At 44.0% G+C, this 18,978-nt stretch overlaps 1 protein-coding gene across 1 annotated transcript in view; it reads left to right on the top strand.

The window, feature by feature from the left end:
- Positions 1-18,978, top strand: part of TDRD12 (tudor domain containing 12) — a 104,167-nt gene that overhangs the window by 79,878 nt on the left and 5,311 nt on the right. Inside the window, exons 22-23 of the mRNA XM_021711637.1 lie at positions 296-468; positions 17,888-17,997. Coding sequence (XP_021567312.1) covers positions 296-468; positions 17,888-17,997 — 283 coding nt within the window. The remainder of the gene's footprint in view (positions 1-295; positions 469-17,887; positions 17,998-18,978) is intronic.

The following is an 18,978-nucleotide window of genomic DNA, read 5'->3' as shown; positions in this document are numbered from 1 at the left end:
GCAAATATCTGTCTGGAGATGGGGAAACACCTCTTATCAACAGGGTGCCTGAATGAAACGTAATTGTACACCTAACCCTTAACTGTACCCCACAAATCCATAATAAAAAATATTGATAAAAAAAAAATTTAAAGAGTTGAGCATGGTGGCATGCACCTGTAGTCCCAGCTACCTGGGAGGCGGTGAAGGAAGAATCACTGGAACCTAGGAGTACAAGACCAGCCTGGGTGATACTTTTTTAAAAAATTGAAAGAGTGATTCCTGCAAGTGTTATGTTTTTTTTCTTTGATTCAAGGTGCACATTACAAGTCTTTCAAATTTGAAAACTTCAGTCATTGATTATAATGTTCGAGCTGAAATTTTGTCAATGGGAATGGGCATTGATAATTCAGAACATGTAGAAAAACTGAAAAAATTATACAAAGAAGCTAAAATGCCAGCTGTTGAAGAAAACCTAAGCCAGACCCCGTAAGTAGATTTCTGTCTCCCTTTTGGAAGAACTCTTTTGTAGAAATAACTCACAATTGTTAAGGACATTATTTATGAAAGTAGAATAGTTTAGTGAGTCTCCATGTGCCCATAACTCAGCTTTAATAATTAACAAGATTTTTGGAAACCTTGTTTTACCCATTCCCAAATGCACACGCTTGTTTTTGGTGCAGTATTGTAAAACAAATCTCAAATATGTAACTTTTTGTTGGCATATAGCACACCTACAGAAACATGAACATGTTGGAAGTGTATGGTTTGATGGGTTTTCTGAGCACGTCAATTAAACCAGCCTGAGATCAAGGCGTGACTCAGAGCCTCCTCCCTCCTCTCAAGAGGAGCCATTCTCCTGATGTGGAAAAAAAGCAGAGCTGAGTTTTCCCTGGTTTTGTGCTTTGAATGGAATCGTGTAGTATGTCTCTTTTGTGTCTTGCTTCTTTAACTCAGTATTGTTTGTGAAGTTCACCATACTGTGTATGTGGCTGTAGATCTAAATTCACATTGCTGCATAATGTTCCTTTGTATGAATAGGCCATATTTGTTTACCTATTCTATCGCTGACTGGAAAAATTTCTAGTTTAGGGCTACTCCCAGCAGTGGTGCTTTAAACATTCTGGTACATGTCTTTTTGGTGCACTTTTACATATATTTCTGGTGGAATGGAATGCTAAGCCGTAATTAGAGTTACTGCCCAACACTGTTCCAAGTGATTTTACGATGAAAGTTGCTCTGTGCAGAGAGATGGGCAACCCCCAGAGGGGGAGATGGGCACTGCATGTGTTTCATTCAAGAGCTGCTTCCGGTCAGAAAGTTGCAGACACCTACTAAGAAAGTGGGCAAAAGACTTGAGCAGCAACTTCACAATGTCCAGTTGATACATGAAAAGGTGTTCAAACTCATTAGTCATCAGGGAGATGCAAATTAAAAACACAATAAATGCTATTACTGCACACCCACCAGAAAGGGTGAAATGAGAAAAAGAAAAGTACATACCAAGTGTTGGTGTGGGTGTGAAGCAACAAGGCTTTTAAAAGCCTGACTAAAAAGCCTGACTAGAGTACCGTCACCATATCTTTAACAATTAACGGTAACTTTTTTTTTTTGAGTGAGAGCCTCACTCTGTTGCCCAGGCTAGAGTGCAGTGCCATCCATGCTCAAGGCCACTGCAGCCTCGACCTGCTGGACTCAGGTGATCCTTCTACTTCAACCTTCCAAATAGTTGGAATCACAGGCATGTGCTAGCATGCTGGACTGACTTTTTTATTTACTGTGGAAATGAGGTCTCACCATGTTGCCTAGGCTGGTCTCAAACCCATGGGCTCAGACAGTCCTCTTGCCTCTGCCTCCCAAAGTGCTGGGATTATAGGTGTGAGCCACCATGCCCGGCCAACAGTAACTTCTTAAATTGCATGTGTTTTCCTCTCTTATGGTAAAAGTACACATTACAAAATTTGCTATTTTAATTATTTTTAAGTGTATGATTTGATGGCATTTGGTACATTTACAGTGTTGTACAACCATCATCACTATCCATCTCCAGAACTTTTTTATCTTCCCAGAAACTCTGAACTCATTAGACAATAACTCTCAATTTACCCTCTCCCCAGCCCCCATTAATCCCTGTTCTACTCTGTCTTTATGAATTTGCCTATTCTGGATGCCTCATGTAAGTGAAATCACACAATATTTGTCCTTCTGTATCTGGCTTATTTCACTTAGCATAATGTTTTCAGAGTGCCTCCTCCCAGTAGCATGTGTCAGAATTGCATTCTTTTTTAAGACCGGAGAAATTCCATTGTGTGTGTAGGTCGCATCCATGCCTGCATTCATCTGTCCATGCACACTGGGTAGCTTGCATCTTGTTGGCTTGTTGGCAGATGATACAGTTGTGGATGTGGGTACACAGGTATCTGTTGGAGTCCCTGCTTTCATTGCTCTGGGGTACATTCTCAGAAGTGGAATTACTGGATCATATGGTAATTCTGTATTTAATTTTGGAGGAACCTCCATCCTGTTGTCTGCAATGGTTGCCCCATTTTGCAATCTTGTCAGCTATGCACGATGCTTCCCGCTTCTCCATATCCTTATCCTAGAAATCAGCCTGAGGTGAAGACTTGAGTCTTCTCAGAGTCTTTTCGGAGCTCTTCTGAACATGCATCTTACCTCTGCCTGCATGTAGCTTTCCAAGTTCACCTGTATATACGACTGCTTTTGAATTTTCTTATTTCTCCAAGAGTCTTACTCCACTTCTCCTCCAGGCCTCGATCCCTTGACATCTGTGGGTCTGTGGTGCCTTGCAGCTTTTAGGAGCAGTGCCTACTGCTTTTCCTGCCTGCTTTCCAGGCTCAGTCCTTTAGGTGTCTCCAGGTGACCCCAGACAGGTTCAAACAGATGCATGCAATAATTTGCACCTGAAGTCTTCTCTGCTTCCCCTAGGTGGAGGGGGACAGGAACCAGACTGCGGCCTTCTCGAGACCAAGACCACCACGCCAAGGAGGGGGTGGGGCCGGGGTGAGTGAAAATGCCACAGAACCTTCCTGCCAGCTGTAGCTGATGAGATTTCCAAGCACACTGGACCAGATGGTGGTATGTGAGGCGGGGCGAATTAAAGCAGGAAGGAAGCTGGGGGAAGACTGAGCAAAGACACCAGGCGAGGCATCCTTGCAGATGCCTGGGAGAGGCTCCCTGGGCAGAGGGAGGGCCTGGCTGCTGAGTCTGGAGAGCAGGGAGGAAGAAACTGTGGCGAGGGCAGCAAGAAGGGCCACCCACAGGGACAGAGGCCAGAGGAGGTCCAAGCTGCGTCTTGCTGGGACCAAGGCCATGGCCAGGAACGGGCTCCCCCGGAGTTGATAGGAGACGCGAGAGGGTTTGAGCAGAGCAGCGACTTAGACAAAAGGAGACCTTTGGCTGCTGTGTTAAGAATAGACTGGATGCCAGGTGCCATGGCTCACACCTGTAGTCCCAGCACATGGGGAGGCTGAGGTGAGAGGATTGCCTGAACCCACGGGTTTGAGACCAGCCTGGACAACTTGGTGAGACCTTATCTCTACAATAAATCAAAAATTAGCCAGGCGTCGAGGCGCGCACCTGTAGTTCTGGCTACTTGGAGGGCTGAGGCAGAAGGATCACCTGAGCCCAGCAGGTCGAGGCTGTAGTGGCCTTGAGTGTGCCATTGCACTCCAGCCTGGGCGACAGAGAGACTCAACATAAAAAAAAAAGTTGGTGGGGGGTGGGGGACAGAGATTGTGTTAGGAGTTTAGGACAGGAGGATGGTGGCTTGGACTGGGTGGCTCTGTGTGGGTGGTTAGAGGTCGCTGACTTCTGAATATATTTTGAAGCTGTAGCTGATGAGTTTTCCAAGCACAATGGATTTGTAGTGAGTGACTGTGTGAGCCTCATAGCAGAACCTTGGTATTTAAAGCAGGGAGACCTCCAGAAGGCCCAAAATGCTGAGTGGAAAGGTCAGAGGATGAGCTGGGACCTCCGTGGGGAGCACGAGAGGGGGGTGGGGACATGGGGAGGAGCCTTAGGAGCCTGAGAAGGCTTGGCCAGGAGGGTAGAAAGAAGCCTGGGAGCAGGTGTCCAGAATGGCAGGCGAGGGAAGCATTTCCCAGGCAGGGAGTGATAAGCCAGGCCCGGTGCTGCCCACAGGCCGAGTGAATGAGAACTGAGGACTGATCCTGATCCTGGCTCTAGTGACCCACTGGGTTTAGGGGGCTTGGTGACCCGCCTGGGCAACTTGGTGAGACCTCATCTCTACAATAAATCAAAAAATCAACCGGGCATGGTAGCGCATGCCTGTAATTCCGGCTACTTGGAAGGCTGAGGCAGAAGGATTGCCGGAGCCCAGCAGGTGAGCCTGCGATGGCCAGGAGCGGCCACTGCACTCCAGTCTGGGTGACAGAGTGAGACTCCAACTCAAAAAGATTCCTAAGTTGGGGGAATTAAAACAATATGGCAAAGATGAAAATAGTTTATAGTCTAAAGTTTTAAAATTGTTATCTTAATACAATTTGGTGCCTGTGGGATTAGGATACAAGTTGATTTCTACCCCCTTTCAAAAAACAAGAAAAATTTTCCCATACTTACAAGATCTTCTTTTGTTTGTTTTTTAATTTTTATGTTGGACTATAGAGGTACAAGTGCAGGACTGGTCCATGGATATGTTGTGTGCTGGTGAGGCTTGGGCCTTTGCTGAGCTGACCCACCAGGTGGAGCACGGTGCCCGATGGGTGGTTTCTCAGCCCCTACCTCTCCCCCTCCCTCCCTTTAGGAGTGCCCAGTGTCTGCTGTGTGCTTCATGCCTGTGTCTTTGCAGTGTTTAGCTCTCACTTGCAAGTGAGGACATGTGGTATTTGGTTTTCTGTTTCTGTGATAATTCACTTAGAATGATGGCCTCCCGCTATATCCAGGTTGCTGCAAAGGACATGATTTTGTTCTTTTATTACGGCTGTATTTCATGGTGTATATATACCACATTTTCCTTATCCAGCCCACCATTGATGGGTACCTAGCTTAGTTCTTTTTTCTTGCTACTGTGAGTAGTGCTGTGGTAAGCATACAAGTGCAGGTGTCTTTTTGGATTTATGGTCTTCGGGGTATATACCCAGTAGTGGGATTACTAGATCAAATGGAATATCTATTTCTCATTCTTTGCAAAATCTGCAGACTGCTTTCTACAGGGGCTGACCTTAGAATAAATTCCCACCAACAGTGTATGGGAGTTCCCTTTTCTCTGCAACCTTGCCAGCATCTGTTGGGTTTTGTTGTTTACTTTTTAATAATAGCCTTTCTGACTGGTGTGAGATGGTATCTTATGGCTGTTTTGATTTGCATTTCTGTGCTGATAGGTGATGCTGAATATTTTTTTCATGTTTGTTGGCTGCTTATATGTCTTTCTTTGAGAATATCTGTTCATTTTTTTTGTCCGCTTTTTAATAAGTTTTTTTTCCTGTTAGTTAATTTAAGTTCCTTACAGATTTGGGGTGTTTAGCATTTGTTGAATGCATAGTTTACAAATATTTTCTCCCATCATGTAGATTGTCTCTTTACTCTGTTGGTTTCTTTTGCTGCGCAGAAGCTCTTTAGTTTAATTAGGTTCTACTTGTCAATTTTGGTTTTTACTGCATTCACTTTTGAGATCTTGGTCATGAATTCTTGCCTAGACCAGTGTCCAGGAGAGTGTTTCTTAAGCTTTCTTTTAGGATCTTTATAGTTTAAGGTCTTACGTTTAAGTCATTAACCCATCTTGAGTTAATGAGTATATGGTGAGAGGAAAAAGTTCAGCTTTGTTCTTCTGCATGTGGCTAGCCAGTTTTCCCAGCACCATTTGTAAAATAGTGTGTCCTTTCCCCAATATTTGTTTTTATTGACTTTTCAAAGATGATTTAGTCGTAGGTCAGTGGTTTTACTTCTGTTTTCTCGGTTCTTTCCCATTGGTCTATGTGTCTGTTTTTATGTCAGTACTATGCTGTTTTGGTTACTGTAGCCTTGTAGTGAAGTTTGAAGTCTGGCAATGCAATGCCTCTGGCGTTGTTCTATTTGCTTAGGATGCTTTGGCTATTCAGACTCTTTTTTGCTTCCATATGAGTTTAAGTTTGTTTTTGTTTTTTCTAGATCTGTGAAAAATGATGCTGGTGGTTTGATAGGGACTGCATTGGATCTGTAGATTGCTTTAGGCAGCATGGACATGTTAACAATATTGATTCTTCCAGTCCACAAGCATGAGATGGCTTTTCATTTGTTTGTGTAATCTTTGTGATTTTTGGTTTGTTTTTGTTGTTGTTGTTGTTTTGTTTTGAGTCAGAGTCTCTCTTTTTCACCCAGACTGAAATGTGGTGGCACAGTCATGACGCACTGCAGCCTTGAATTCCTGGGTTCAAGCTGTCCTCCTTCCTCAGCCTCCTGCACATGCCACCACACTCAGTTAATTAAAAAAAAATTTTTTTTTATATAAATGAGGTCTTGCTATGTTGCCCAGGGTGGTCTTGAACTCCTGGGCTCAAGTAATCCTCCCATCTGGGCCTCCCAATGTGCTGGGATTACAGGCATGAGACATCACACCTGGCCATGTTTGCGTTGTCTGTCATTTCAGCAGTGTTTTGTAGTCCTCGTTTTAGAGCTCTTTCACCTCTGTGGTTATATGTATTCCGAGGAATTTTATTTTGTATGTGTATGGCTGTTAATGGGATTGTGTTCTTGATTTGGTTCTCAGCTTGAATGATGTTGTGGTATGAAAATGCAACTGGTTTTTGAGCACTGATTTGGTATCCTGAGACTTTACTGAAGTTGTTTATCAGTGCTAGGAGTCTTTGGTGGAATCTTCAGGGTTTTCTAGATGTGGAATCATATCATCTGCAACGAAAGATAATTTAATTTCCTCTTTGCCTATTTCAATTCCATTTCTTTCTTTCTCTTGCCCTATTTCTCTGGCTAGAACTAGTACTTCTGGTACTATGTTAAGTAAGAATGTGAGAGTGGACATCCTCGTCTTGGTCTAGTTCTTAAGGAGAATGCTTCGAGCTTCTGCCCAGTAAGTATGATGTTGGCTGTGGGTTTGTCATAGATGACTCTTACTATTTTGAGAAATGTTCCTTGAATGCCTAGGTGGTTGAAGGTTTTTATCATGAAAGGATATTGGATTTTATCAAAAATTTTTTGCACCTATTGTAATAATCATGTGGTTCTTGTTTTTACTTCTGATTATGTGATGGATTACATTTATTGATTTGCATATGTTGAGCCAGCCTTGCATCCTTGAAATAAAGCCCACTTAATCATAATGATCTTTTTGATGTGCTGCTGGATGTGGTTTGCTAGTATTTTGTTGAGGATTTTGCATCTATGTTCATCAAAGATATCAGTATCTAGTTTTCTTTCTTTGTTGAGTCTCTGCCATTGTTTGGTATAAGGATGATATTGGCTTTGCAGAATGAGTTAGAGAGGAGTCCTTCCTTCTCAATTACTTGGCGTAATTTCAGTGGCATTGGCATCAGCTTTTTCTATATGTTTAGAAGAATTCAGCTATGAATCTGTCTGGTGTAGGACTTTTCGTGGTAGATAAGTTTTTTGGTTTGCTTGTTTTTGTTTTTGTTTTTTGAATTGGAGTCTCACTTTGTCACCCAGGCTGGTAGAGTACAGTGGCACGCTTACACCCACTGCAGCCTCGACCTGCTGGGCTCAGGTGATCCTTCTGCTTCAACCTTCAAGTAGCCGAAACTACAGGCATGCACCACCACATCCAGCTAATATTTTGATTTGTTGTAGAGACAAGGTCATGCCAAGTTGCCTAGGCTGGTCTCAAACCCCTGGGCTCAAGCAGTCCTTTCACCTCCATGTTGGGAAGTTTTATGTTACTAATTCAACGTTATGACTTGTTATTGGTCTTTACAGGTTTCAATTTCTTCCTTTTTAAAACTTGGGAAGTTGTGTGTTTCCCAGAATCTATCTATTTCCTCTAGATTTTCTAACTTACATGCATACAGATGTTTATAACAGGCTCTGATTATTTTTTTTTTATTTTTAATTTTAAAGATGTGGAGTACAATTCAGGGTTAGGTATACAAATGTTCATTATGCAGGTTCCCTTGGTGATGAGGTGTGCCCCCCTCCCCTGGCAGTTTCCCACTACTACCAATCCCTTTCTTATAGTATTAGGATAATCGTTCAAGGATCGCTTATGAGTGAGAACATGTGGTACTCAGTTCTTTGTTTCTACGATAGATCACTCAGTATTATAGACTATGTCCATCCAAGTTGCTGCGAAGTTCATAATTTTGTCCTTCTTCATGACTGTGTAATAGTCCATCATTTGTTTTTAATCCAGTCCTCTTTCGATGGGCAGCACAGTTGGTTCCATGTTTTTGCTGTTGCGAATAATGCTGCAGTAAACATGCGTGTGCAGGTAACTTTTTCATAGAGTGATTTGAGTTCCTCCAGGTATATTCCCAGCAGAGGGGTTGCAGGGTCATATGGAAGGTCGATTTTTAGATCTTTTAGGAATCACCATGCTGTTTTCCACAGAGGTTGTACTGGTTTACACTCCCACCATCAGTGTAGAAGTGTTCCCTTTTCCCTGCACCCTCTCCAGGATCTGTTATTTTTTGAGTTATTGATGATGGCCATCCTGACTGGAGATAGGTGGTATCTCAGTGTGGTTTTTAATTTGCATCTCTTTGATGACTAGTGAGGCAGACCTTTTTTCATGTATCTGTTGGCCTCTCATATATCTTCTTTTGAGAAGTATCTATTCATATCTTTTGTGCATAACTTGGTAATGGGGCTGCTTATTTTTTTCTTTTTGGCACACTTAAGTTCCTTGTAGATCCTAGATGTTAGGCCTTTGTCAGATATACAGTTGGCAAATATTTTTTCCCATTCTGTGGGCTGTCTCCCCACACTCTTGATGGTTTCTTTGGCTTTGCAGAAACTTTTCCATTGGATGAGACCCCACTTCTCTATCTTATCTCTTATGGCATGGGCATGTGGGGTTTTGATCAGGAATTGGTTGCCAGTTCCAGTTTCCATATGGGTGTCTCCTGCATTTTCTAAGGTTGTAGTTTGAGGTTTTACATTTAGAGTTGATTTTTGTGTGTGGTGATAGGTAAGGGTCTTGTTTTAATTTTCTGCATGTGCCAGCCGGTTTTCTGAGCACCATTTCCTGAAAAGATCCTCATCTCCCCAGTAGTTGATGGTGGAGGCTTTATCGAAAATGAGTTGGTTGAGAAACTGAGGTTTTGCTTCTAGAATCTCAATCCTGTTCCATTGGTCTATATGCCTGGTCTTGTACCAATACCAGGCTGTTTTGATTTTTGTAGCTTTATAGTAAAGTTTAATATCTGGGAGTGTGATACCTCCTGCTTTTATTTCCTGAGTATTATTTTGGCTATTTGTGGTCATTTGCACGTCTGAGAAGAATGCTGCTGGTAATTTAATGGGTATTGCATTAAATCTGTCCATCTGCCTTGGGTAGGATGGATATCTTAAAAACATAGATTCTGCCGGGCTCGGTGGCTCAGCCTGTAATCCCGCGCCTTTGGGAGGCTGAGGGGAGTGGATTGCCTGAGCCCGCGGGTTCAAGACCCGCCTGGGCAGTGAGACCTCATCTCTACAATAAATCAAAAATCAGCCGAGTGTGGTAGCGCATGCCTGTAATTCCGGCTACTTGGAAGGCTGAGGTGGAAGGATCGCCGGAGCCCAGCAGGTCGAGGCTGCGGTGGCCAGGAACGGCCACTGCACTCCAGTCTGGGCAACAGAGTGAGACTCCAACTCAAAAAAAAAAAAGTAGATTCTTCCAATCCATGAGCATGAGATATTTTTCCATTTGTTTGTGTCATCTTTGATTTCTTTGAGCAGTTTTTCATAGTTTTTACTGTACAGGTGTGTGACTTCTCTGGTTAGGAAGATGCCAAGGTATTTCATTTTTGTGTATGTGGCTATTGTGTGTGGGATTATGCTTCTTATTTGTATTTCTGTTTGTTTATTGTTGGTGTATAGGAATGTGACTGTCTTTTGCACATTTATTTATGAGATTTTGCCAAAGTCCTTTATCTGATAATTTTTTGTATTTCTTCAGAATTGGTTGTTTTCTTTTTCATTTTTTTTTGTATTTATTTGAATATTCTGTGTCTGTGTGTGTCTGTCTCTGTCTCTCTCTCTCTCTCTCTCTATCTGGTCAGGGGTGTGTCAATCTTGTTTATTATTCTTTCAAAGAAACAGGATTTGACTCACTGATTCTTTGTATGGATTTTTGGTCTTACTTTCATTTAGTTCTGTTCTGACTTTGGGTATTTCTTTTCTTCTGCTGTCTTTGGGTTTAGTTTATTTTTGTTTTCTAGTTTATGTAGGTGAAGCATTAGGTTATTTGAGAGCTTCCTGTTTTCCTGTTTTACAGACTTTCCATTGAGCACTATTTTTGTGGCATCCTAGAGGTTTTGATAATGTTGTGTCTTTGTTTTCATTTATTTCAAATAATTTTTAAATTTTTACTTGATTTCATTGTTTACCCCAAAATTATTCAGGAACAAGCTGTTTAATTTTCTTATGTTTGTGTGTTTTTGAGGGCTCTTCTTGGTATTGATCTCTTTTTTTTTTTTTTTTTTGAGTTGGAGTTTCACTCTGTCACCCAGACTGGAGTGCAGTGGCCACTCCCAGCCACCGCACCCTCGACCTGCTGGGCTCCAGCGATCCTTCTGCCTCAGCCTTCCAAGTAGCTGGAACTACAGGCGCACGCTACCACGCCCGGCTCATTTTTTTGATTTATTATAGAGATGAGGTCTCGCCAAGTTGTCCAGGCGGGTCTCGAACCCGCGGGCTCAGGCAATCCACTCACCTCAACCTCCCAAAGGCGCGGGATTACAGGCTGAGCCACCAAGCCCGGCTCTTGGTATTGATTTCTGTCTTTATTCCACTGTAGTCGGAGAAGATGCTTGGTATTATTTTAATTTGGGGGAATTTATTTAAGCTTGATTTATGACCAAGTATGTGGTCATTAGAGTATGTTCCTTGTGTAGTTGAGAATAATGTAATTCTGTGGTTGTTTGGAGAAATGTTCTGTAGATGTCTGTTAGATCCAATTGGTTGTGTCATGTTTAAATTCAGGATTTCTTTGTTGTTTGCCCTGATGACCTGCCTAAAGCTATCAGTGGGGTGCTGAAATCCCCCACTATTATTATGTAGCTGCCTGTATCCTCTCTTAGGTTAAGAAGCAATTATGTTATAAATCTGGGTGCTCCAATGCTGGTTACATATATTTTTAAGATAGATATTTATTCTTGTTGAATCGAGCCCTTTATGATTGTCCTTTTTTACTTTTATGGCTTAAAGTATGTCTTATCTGAGATAAGAATAGTGACAACTGCTCTTTTTTTGTTTTCTGTTTGCATGGAAGGTCTTTTTCCATCCCTTTACCTTGAGCACATGGGTGTCATTAGAAGTAAAGACAGCAGAAGGATGGTTCGTGTTTTTTAATCCAATTTGCTACTCTGTGCCTTTAAAGTGGAGCATTTAGGCCATTAGTGTTCTAGTTAGCTATGGATATTTGAGGATTTGTTCCTATTAGAGTGTTGTTAAAAAGCTGCTTTGTGTTCTCAGCTCTGTGGTTGATTTGTATGGTCTGTAGACTATGTGCTTACATGTGCTTTTGTGTTAGGTGTTATTGTTCTTTCATTTCCATGTTTAAAACTCCCTTAAGCATCCTTTTTAGGGTTGGTCTGAAAGTGACAGATTCCCTTAGTGTTTGCCTAGGAAGGACTATTTTTCCTTTGTTTATGAAGCTTAGTTTGGTGGGGTAAGAAATTATTGTCTGGCATTGTTTTTCTTTAAGAATGCTAAAAATGGGCCCCCAAATTCCTCTGGTTTGTAATGTTTCACTGAGAGGTCTTCTGATATTCTTATGGGTCTCCCTTGGTCAGTAGTCCATCCCTTCTCTCTAGCTGCCTTTAAGATTTTTCTTTCATGCTAACCTTGGATAGTCTGTTGACTATGTGCCTTGGGGGTGGTTGTCTCGTATAGTACCTCTCAAGAGTTCTGTGAATTTCTTCAGCTTCAGAATTGAACAAAACCTGAGGTTCTACATAAGGAAGAATAGGAGATCGAGCAAACAGAAATAAAAGCTATTCCCCCATCACTGAACAACACAGTTAAAGAAGAGGTTAAAAAAGGGGATGGGGAGAGAAACTACACAAATGAAGAAAAACCAAAGGAAGAATATGAGTCCACACAGACCCCTGGGAGGTCAGCCACTGAGAACACAGACTCCAGAACTCAAACAATGAAGAGCCCTCAGGATGACTGTCTCAAACCACAATCCCAGGTGTCAAGATATTAATAGAGACAACAAATAAAAATGGGAGACCAGAAGAAAGAATGAAGGAGTTGATAACTGAGATAACAGCAGTAAAGAGTACAGTGAATGAAATAAACAACAAACTGACAAGCATGGAAAACAGAAGAAAGAATCTCAGCGCTTGAGGACCAAAATGTGGAACTAACCCAAATTGTTAAAAACATACAAAAGAGGCTTTAAAAGACAGAACAGAACCTCCAAGAGATGAGTGATTATTTCAAGAGGCCAAACCTAAGATTCATTAGAAGCTATGAGGCAGCTAGAGAGACAGAGACCATCCTGGAACAAACATTCCATGAAATTATCCAAGAAAACGTCCCTCATCTCATCAGTAATGCAACCATTCAAATGCAAGAGATTCAAAGAACCCCTACAAGACAGCAAATGAAAAGACCAAATCACAGATGCATAGTAATTTGCCCACACAAAGTAGGTATAACCCTGACCTGAAGAGCTGCAGAAGATGGTTGGCGCTGAAGAGCCATTTAAAAAAAATAGTAGGTATAAAAGAAAAAATCCTAAAGGCAGCAAAAGAGACAGGTCAGACTACCCACTGGGGAAGACCAGTTAGAATAGCAGCAGACTTATCTACAGAAACACTTCAGGCTAGGAGAGCTTGGAGCCCAATCTTCAAAGTCCTCAAAGATAAACAATTTCAACCAAGAATTACCTACGCAGCTAAGCTAAGTTTCATCAGTGGTGGAGAATTTAAATCCTTCCCAGATGTTCAATCCCTAAGAGTTTATGCTGCCTCTAGACCAGCTCTATAGGAACATTTAATAAAGTATCAAACACAAAGAAAGGAAAAAAAGATCGACAGTGCCCTTTACAAGAATGCAGAAAAAAGATTGAAAACACACATGAATCAACCCAAAAATCAAAAGAAAGACAACAAGAAAACAAGCAGCAGCAACACCAGTAAACTCTATAAGAACTTCATGATAGGAATAAACTCGCACATCTCAATAATTAGCCTGAATGTGAACGGACTAAATGTACCACTGAATTTCTTCTGTCTGCATGGCAATCTTTATAGCAAAATGGGAGAAGTTTTTTTGGATTATGTCTTTAAAAAGTTGTTCAGGTTGTTTTCATTTTTGACTTGTCTCTCAGAAATGCCAGTCAAATGTAAATCTGGTCTCTTTGCATAATCCCATACCTTTCAAAGGCTTTATTCTTTTCTTAAAGTTCTTTTTTCTTTATTTTTGCCTGACTGGGTTAATTCAAAAGATGAGCCTTCCAGTTCTACATTTTTCTTCTACCTGGTCAAGTCTTTTAAGGCTTGCAACTGTGATTTGAAATTCCTGAAGCAAAGTTCTGAATTCTTCAGAAGTTGACTTTAGTTCTTTCTTAGAATGGCTTTGTCAGCTTTTGATTCTTGGACTGTTTTTGTGACCTGTTTGAGTATCTACTTCTCTTAGATCTTGTTGAGCTTCTTTGCCACCATAATCTGAATTCTCTGTCATCAGGGAAAGCTCATTCTGGTGGGGTTTGATGTCAGGAGCTGGTGGAATCCTTTGTGCTGTGGAAACACTCTTGCTTATGGTACTGCCAGTGTTCTTGCGTGGATTCCTTCTCATCTGTGGGAGAATATTCTTTTCTTTTCTTTTTTTAAGCCTACTATTACTGGGATGAGGCTTCTTAAAATTTTCTTCTTTTTTTCCCTTGTGGATATGTCTGTGGTATATGCTGTGTATGGTAGATTGGCTAGGGTTAGTGCTCCGGTTCCCTGTCCTGTCTCTGACTTGCAGTGGGTAGTGGTGATTTGGGAGGGCCTCGCAGCAACCTCTGGAGGTTTTGTCCTCAGGGAAGTATTGAACCACAGCTTTAGTATTTAGGCAGGACAGGGCGCCTTTGCGGCGCCAGGAGTTCCCCCTTGGGAAGAAGTCATGGGGATGGGTGTCTGTGACATCAGTTCTCTGGATATACAGAAGTGGCCTGTCTCTTTACTCCCTTCCTGACCTGTGGGCAGCGGGGATGGAGACAGTGGTGCTAGCTGGAAGCCGTGGAAATGTCTTTCCTCCCCCTTCCTTCTGTGGCCTGCATGTGGGAGGCGTAGCTGGGAAGAGCCTGGCAGCACGCTGCCGCAGAATTCAGTTAGGGTCGGAGGGCGCTGTCTGCCTGGATGAAAGCCTCAGGGGTGGGTGTCTGTGGTATTGGTCCTGGGTGCCCAGACCTTACCTGTCTCTCCACTCTCTCCCTAAGCTGCAGGTGGCAGGGGCCCTTCCTGGCTGAGTCACGGAGAAGTTCTTTCTCTGGCCTGTGTGTGGGTAGAGCAGAGGCAGCAGTGGCGGCAGCTGGGAAGAGCCTGGCAGCACTCTGCTGCAGAATCCAGGTGGGGTGGGACATCTTTTCTCTGCCTGATTGGAAGCCAGGGGGACGTGAGGCTGTGATGTTGGTTCCGTGCATGCATGTGTCTGTCCCTTCTCTCGACTCCCTCCCTAAGCTGCAGGAGGCAGAGGCCTGACTGGCTGAGAATCCTGGAGATGCAGGGGCAGAGGCAGTGGGGGAGGGGAAGTCATGGGAGGCTGAGCCGGCCTCTGTAGGCTCTTGACCGCCAGGTCAGCGGGGTGTCACAGTCCACAACTGCAATGTCTGTCCTTGGCGGGGGCTCCTTCTTTGGTGGGTGGTAGCAGCCAGGGCCAGACCTCTCAGGGAGCAGGAGCCTGCTGGGCTCCACATGTGCTTGAGTGGTGCACCTCTTGTCAGGGGGAGTTGAGGGGCTCCTTCCCTGGACTAGGGTTGCCATGGCCCATGAGAGGTGTGTGAGACCTCAGGGGTTGCAGACACTCACGCCTTCCCTTCGTGGGGAATCCTCTCCTGGAGCTTGACTTGGCCGGTTTGGTGGGCTGCTGGGACTCGCTCTCCTTTGTTCTCAGCAACCCCGATGCTTTTCCAGCGAACTTCAAGACGGTCCTCTAGACGGGCTCCTGAAGAACTAATAGTCACTATTTAGACCCTCTCTCTGAGAGAGTCACTCACTAGCTGCTTCCAGTTAGTCATCTTGGATCCCTCCTCAGGATATTCTTCTGGAAATCAAGCTGTCACTACAGCTTTGCAGATTTAATAAAAACGAGGCTTGGTTGCTTAGGGGAAACACTTAATGTTGAGCCTCAGCTCTGTGCAAAGGCTCTGCATGATCCCCTTCCATGCTGTGATTTTGTAATTGAGCAGGAGTGTGACATACCCAGGGTCGCGAACACAGAGCAGAGAAAGGTGCGGATACTTGGGGGTTTTATAGAGGGAGCCTGCCCAGAAGAAGACTCCATTTCAAACAGTTCTTAGAGAACAAGATGGGTGTTCTCCAAGAACTGAAGAGGGAGACAGGGACACTATTTAAGGCTGTGGGGAAGCAACTTTTTGAGAAAGGATGAGGAGATAGGGGTGAGTTTGTAGCAAGTTAAGAGTACACGGTAAGTGGTGGAGTTTGGTAGAAAGCAGGTTTACAAGGCTGGGTTGGAAGCTAGGTGCAGACCACTCTGACGATCAAGTTCCAGCCTTTAAACCGAAGTAGATGACCAGTGAACAGTGAAAAGTTTTGTAAAATTCTAAAATACAACTGAATAAATAGCATACTGAGGCCAGGCACGGTGGCTCAAGCCTGTAATCCCAGCACTTTGGGAGGCTGAGGCAAGAGACCTGAGACCACGGACTTGAGACCAGCCTAGCAACATGGTGAGACCCTGTGTCTACAATAAATCAAAAAATTGCAGTCTGGGCAACTTAGCAAGACCCCATCTCTACAATAAATTAAAAAATTAGCCAGGCATGGTAGCACATACCTAAGTTCTGTCTACGTGTAAGGCCGAGGTGGAAGGATCGCCGGAGCTCGGCACGTCAACGCTGGGGTGGCCGTGAGCATGCCACTGCACTCCAGCCTGGCTGACGGAGTGAGACTTCAACTTAAAAAAAAAATAGCACACTGAGGTGAGGAGGACAGTGCATGGTGAGACGAATAGGGAAGCGGGCAGTGACTGTCGTCAGAAATGAGGAGGATGGCCCCATGCTGCAGTAACTGGAAGAGAGCACAGGCGGCTTTGGAAGTCACAGGACTGACCAGCTGGCAGATGTGGGGGAGCTGGCTCTGCAGTTCTGAGCCCTAGTGTCCCACAGGACGCGAGACAGTTGGCAGGTACAGGCGTTTCCCAGAGAGCAGCCCATTGGACAGGAAGAGGCACTGAGTGTGGCTTTGTTAAGTTTTAGTGTTGAAACGTAAGCCTGGAGTTCAGGAAAGCCGCTGGGAGGTTCTTGGTTTGCTGGAGTCTGAGGAGAGTCTCCGCGTGATGAGTGTGTGAGGAGGAAGGAACAGGCCTGACGGGAGCATCGCGTGAAGGAGGCCAGTGGCAAGGGGGAAGAGGAGGGCGGGCGGCTGCAGAGGTGAGGCGGGTAAGGCCTGAGGAGGGCCCCCCGGCGGCTGGAGCAGTGCCTCGCGCCGTCTGCAGAGAGCCATGCCATGGGCCCCGAGGGACGTCTCCTCGGAGGCTTGTTCATTTTGGCTTGAATTAGCTCTAAAAGGTGTACAAAAAGCCCAAATTACATGAACACCCTCGAGGAAGGGGGGAGCTGGGAGGCTGGGAAGCAAGACTGAGAGGGAGGTTTTCACCGTGTAGACCTTTGTACTTATTTATTTATTTGCTTACGTATTTTATTCATTTTTTGAGTTGGAGTCTCACTCCGTCACCCGGGCTGGAGTGTAGTGGCGTGCTCACGGCCACCCAGTGTCAACCTACTGGGCTCAGGTGAACCTTCCGCCTCAGCCTTCCAGGTAGCCAGAGCTACAGGCAATCGCTACCACGCGTGGCTAATTTTTTATTTATTGTAGAGATAAGATCTCACCAAGTTGCCGGGACTGGTCTCGAACCTGCGGACTCAGGCAGTCCACTTGCCTCGGCCTCCCAAAGTGCTGGGATTACAAGCTGAGCCACCGAGCCTGGCCTGTACTTATTTTTAAATACTGAACACACACAGATGTGGTTACCTGCTCAGAGAACCACAAGAACCACACGATTTATCTCTAGCTAGTTATTAAGTATAAGAAAACAAGAAACAGCATGTTGCATTTAGTAGGTTTCCTTGTGTTTAAATGTGTGTGTGTTTTAGGGAGAGAGATCAAGTTGGCGATAGTTTGTTTCTGGAGATGAGCACCAGCTGGTCATGGGGATGGTCTCGGGAAGACGGCCTGAGAGCAAGGAGGGGCGGGGGGAGCCTGGCTTTTCACCCTGTGCCCCTTTACCCTGCTTGAAGTGGGCAGCTGCCAGCGTGGGTCGTCATTCCCACAGTTCAGTGGAGGTGAGAGGAAAACTACCTTGGCAAATGAGTTGGTGCCTTTTCGTGTACTATGCTTGGCGCAGGGGACACAGCAGTGAGCAGAGCTGGCGGCCCTGTCCAGGTCATCTGTGAACGAGCCACAAGCCCTGTGTAGCTCTGCTCCAGGGTGACAGCACTTATCATGTCATGCCTGTCTTCCCTTCTGCTGGGAAGCTCCTGCAGAAAGCCAGACCTTTGCCCAGTCATCTCCTGAAGTCCGAGTTAACCACCACCTCTTCTGCCTAGGACACCTCCTCCAGCAGAAGATACTGCTTGTCTGCAGAGCACACAGCAAGAGGACGGGGGCACAGAAAGAGACACTGAGCCTGAGACGAACTCAGAAAACCAAAAACCTGGTTGGTATTTGTTCTTTAAAAGATGGATAACTTCAGTCATTAATGTTTGGTTTTTTTATGTTTAGACTTTCCACTTTTAGTTTTTTATTACATTTTTTTGTTTGGTTTGGTTTTTGAGTCAGAGTCTGTCACCCAGGCTGTAGTGAAGTGGCGCCTTCACGGCTCACTGCAGCCTCAACTTCCTGGGTTCAGGTGATCCTTCCACCTCAGCCTCTCAAGTAGCTAGAAGTACAGGTGCATGCCATCATACCAGCTAATTTTTAAATTTGTTTAGTAGAGACTAGGGCTCACTATGTTGTCCAGGCTATTCTCAATCTCCTAGGCTTAAGCTGTCCTCTCACCTTGGCCTCCCTAAATGCTGGAATTATAGGCGTGAGCCATTAGACTTTCCACTTTTATTTATTTATTTATTTTTGAGTTGTAGTGTCACTTCGCTGCCCAGGCTGGAGTGCACGGCCATCCCAGTGTTGGCCTGCTGGGCTCCTGAGATCCTTACGCCTCAGCCTTCCAACTTTCCACTTTTAAATGAAATATAGAGAAGATAACATAAAACTGATAATACTAACTGTTCCTATTTTTGATAGTTCAGCTTCCAATGTTTGTTTTTTCAACTATTTTCCTTTTTATTATCGAGGTCTAATGTACATCTAGTGATGCACACACATCGTAAAGGAACAGCTCATCAGAGTTTGTACATGTGTATGTGTCTATTAACCATACCCAGATCCAGCTATTGAATGTTCCCAGCACCCTAGCAGTCTTCTGTATAGAACCTCCCACTATTCAGGTTTCGGTTGCCACTTGTTTTGTGGCATTGGGAGCATATGGTATACACTCTGTGCCTCTTTCAGTCAATATCATGTCTGTGAAATTCATTTATAATATTGCAGGTTATATTAGGTTTTTTTAATTTTTGGAATTATGTGTTTCTCTCTAGATTTTATGTCTCGGCTCACTCTTTTTTTTTTTTTTTTTTTTGTT

This window comes from Carlito syrichta, unplaced genomic scaffold (assembly GCF_000164805.1).
Source record: "Carlito syrichta isolate Samal-C Ts95f unplaced genomic scaffold, Tarsius_syrichta-2.0.1 Scaffold302426, whole genome shotgun sequence".
In the NCBI taxonomy this organism is placed as follows: Eukaryota; Metazoa; Chordata; class Mammalia; order Primates; family Tarsiidae; genus Carlito; species Carlito syrichta.
This window is presented reverse-complemented; position numbering and strand designations above follow the sequence as displayed.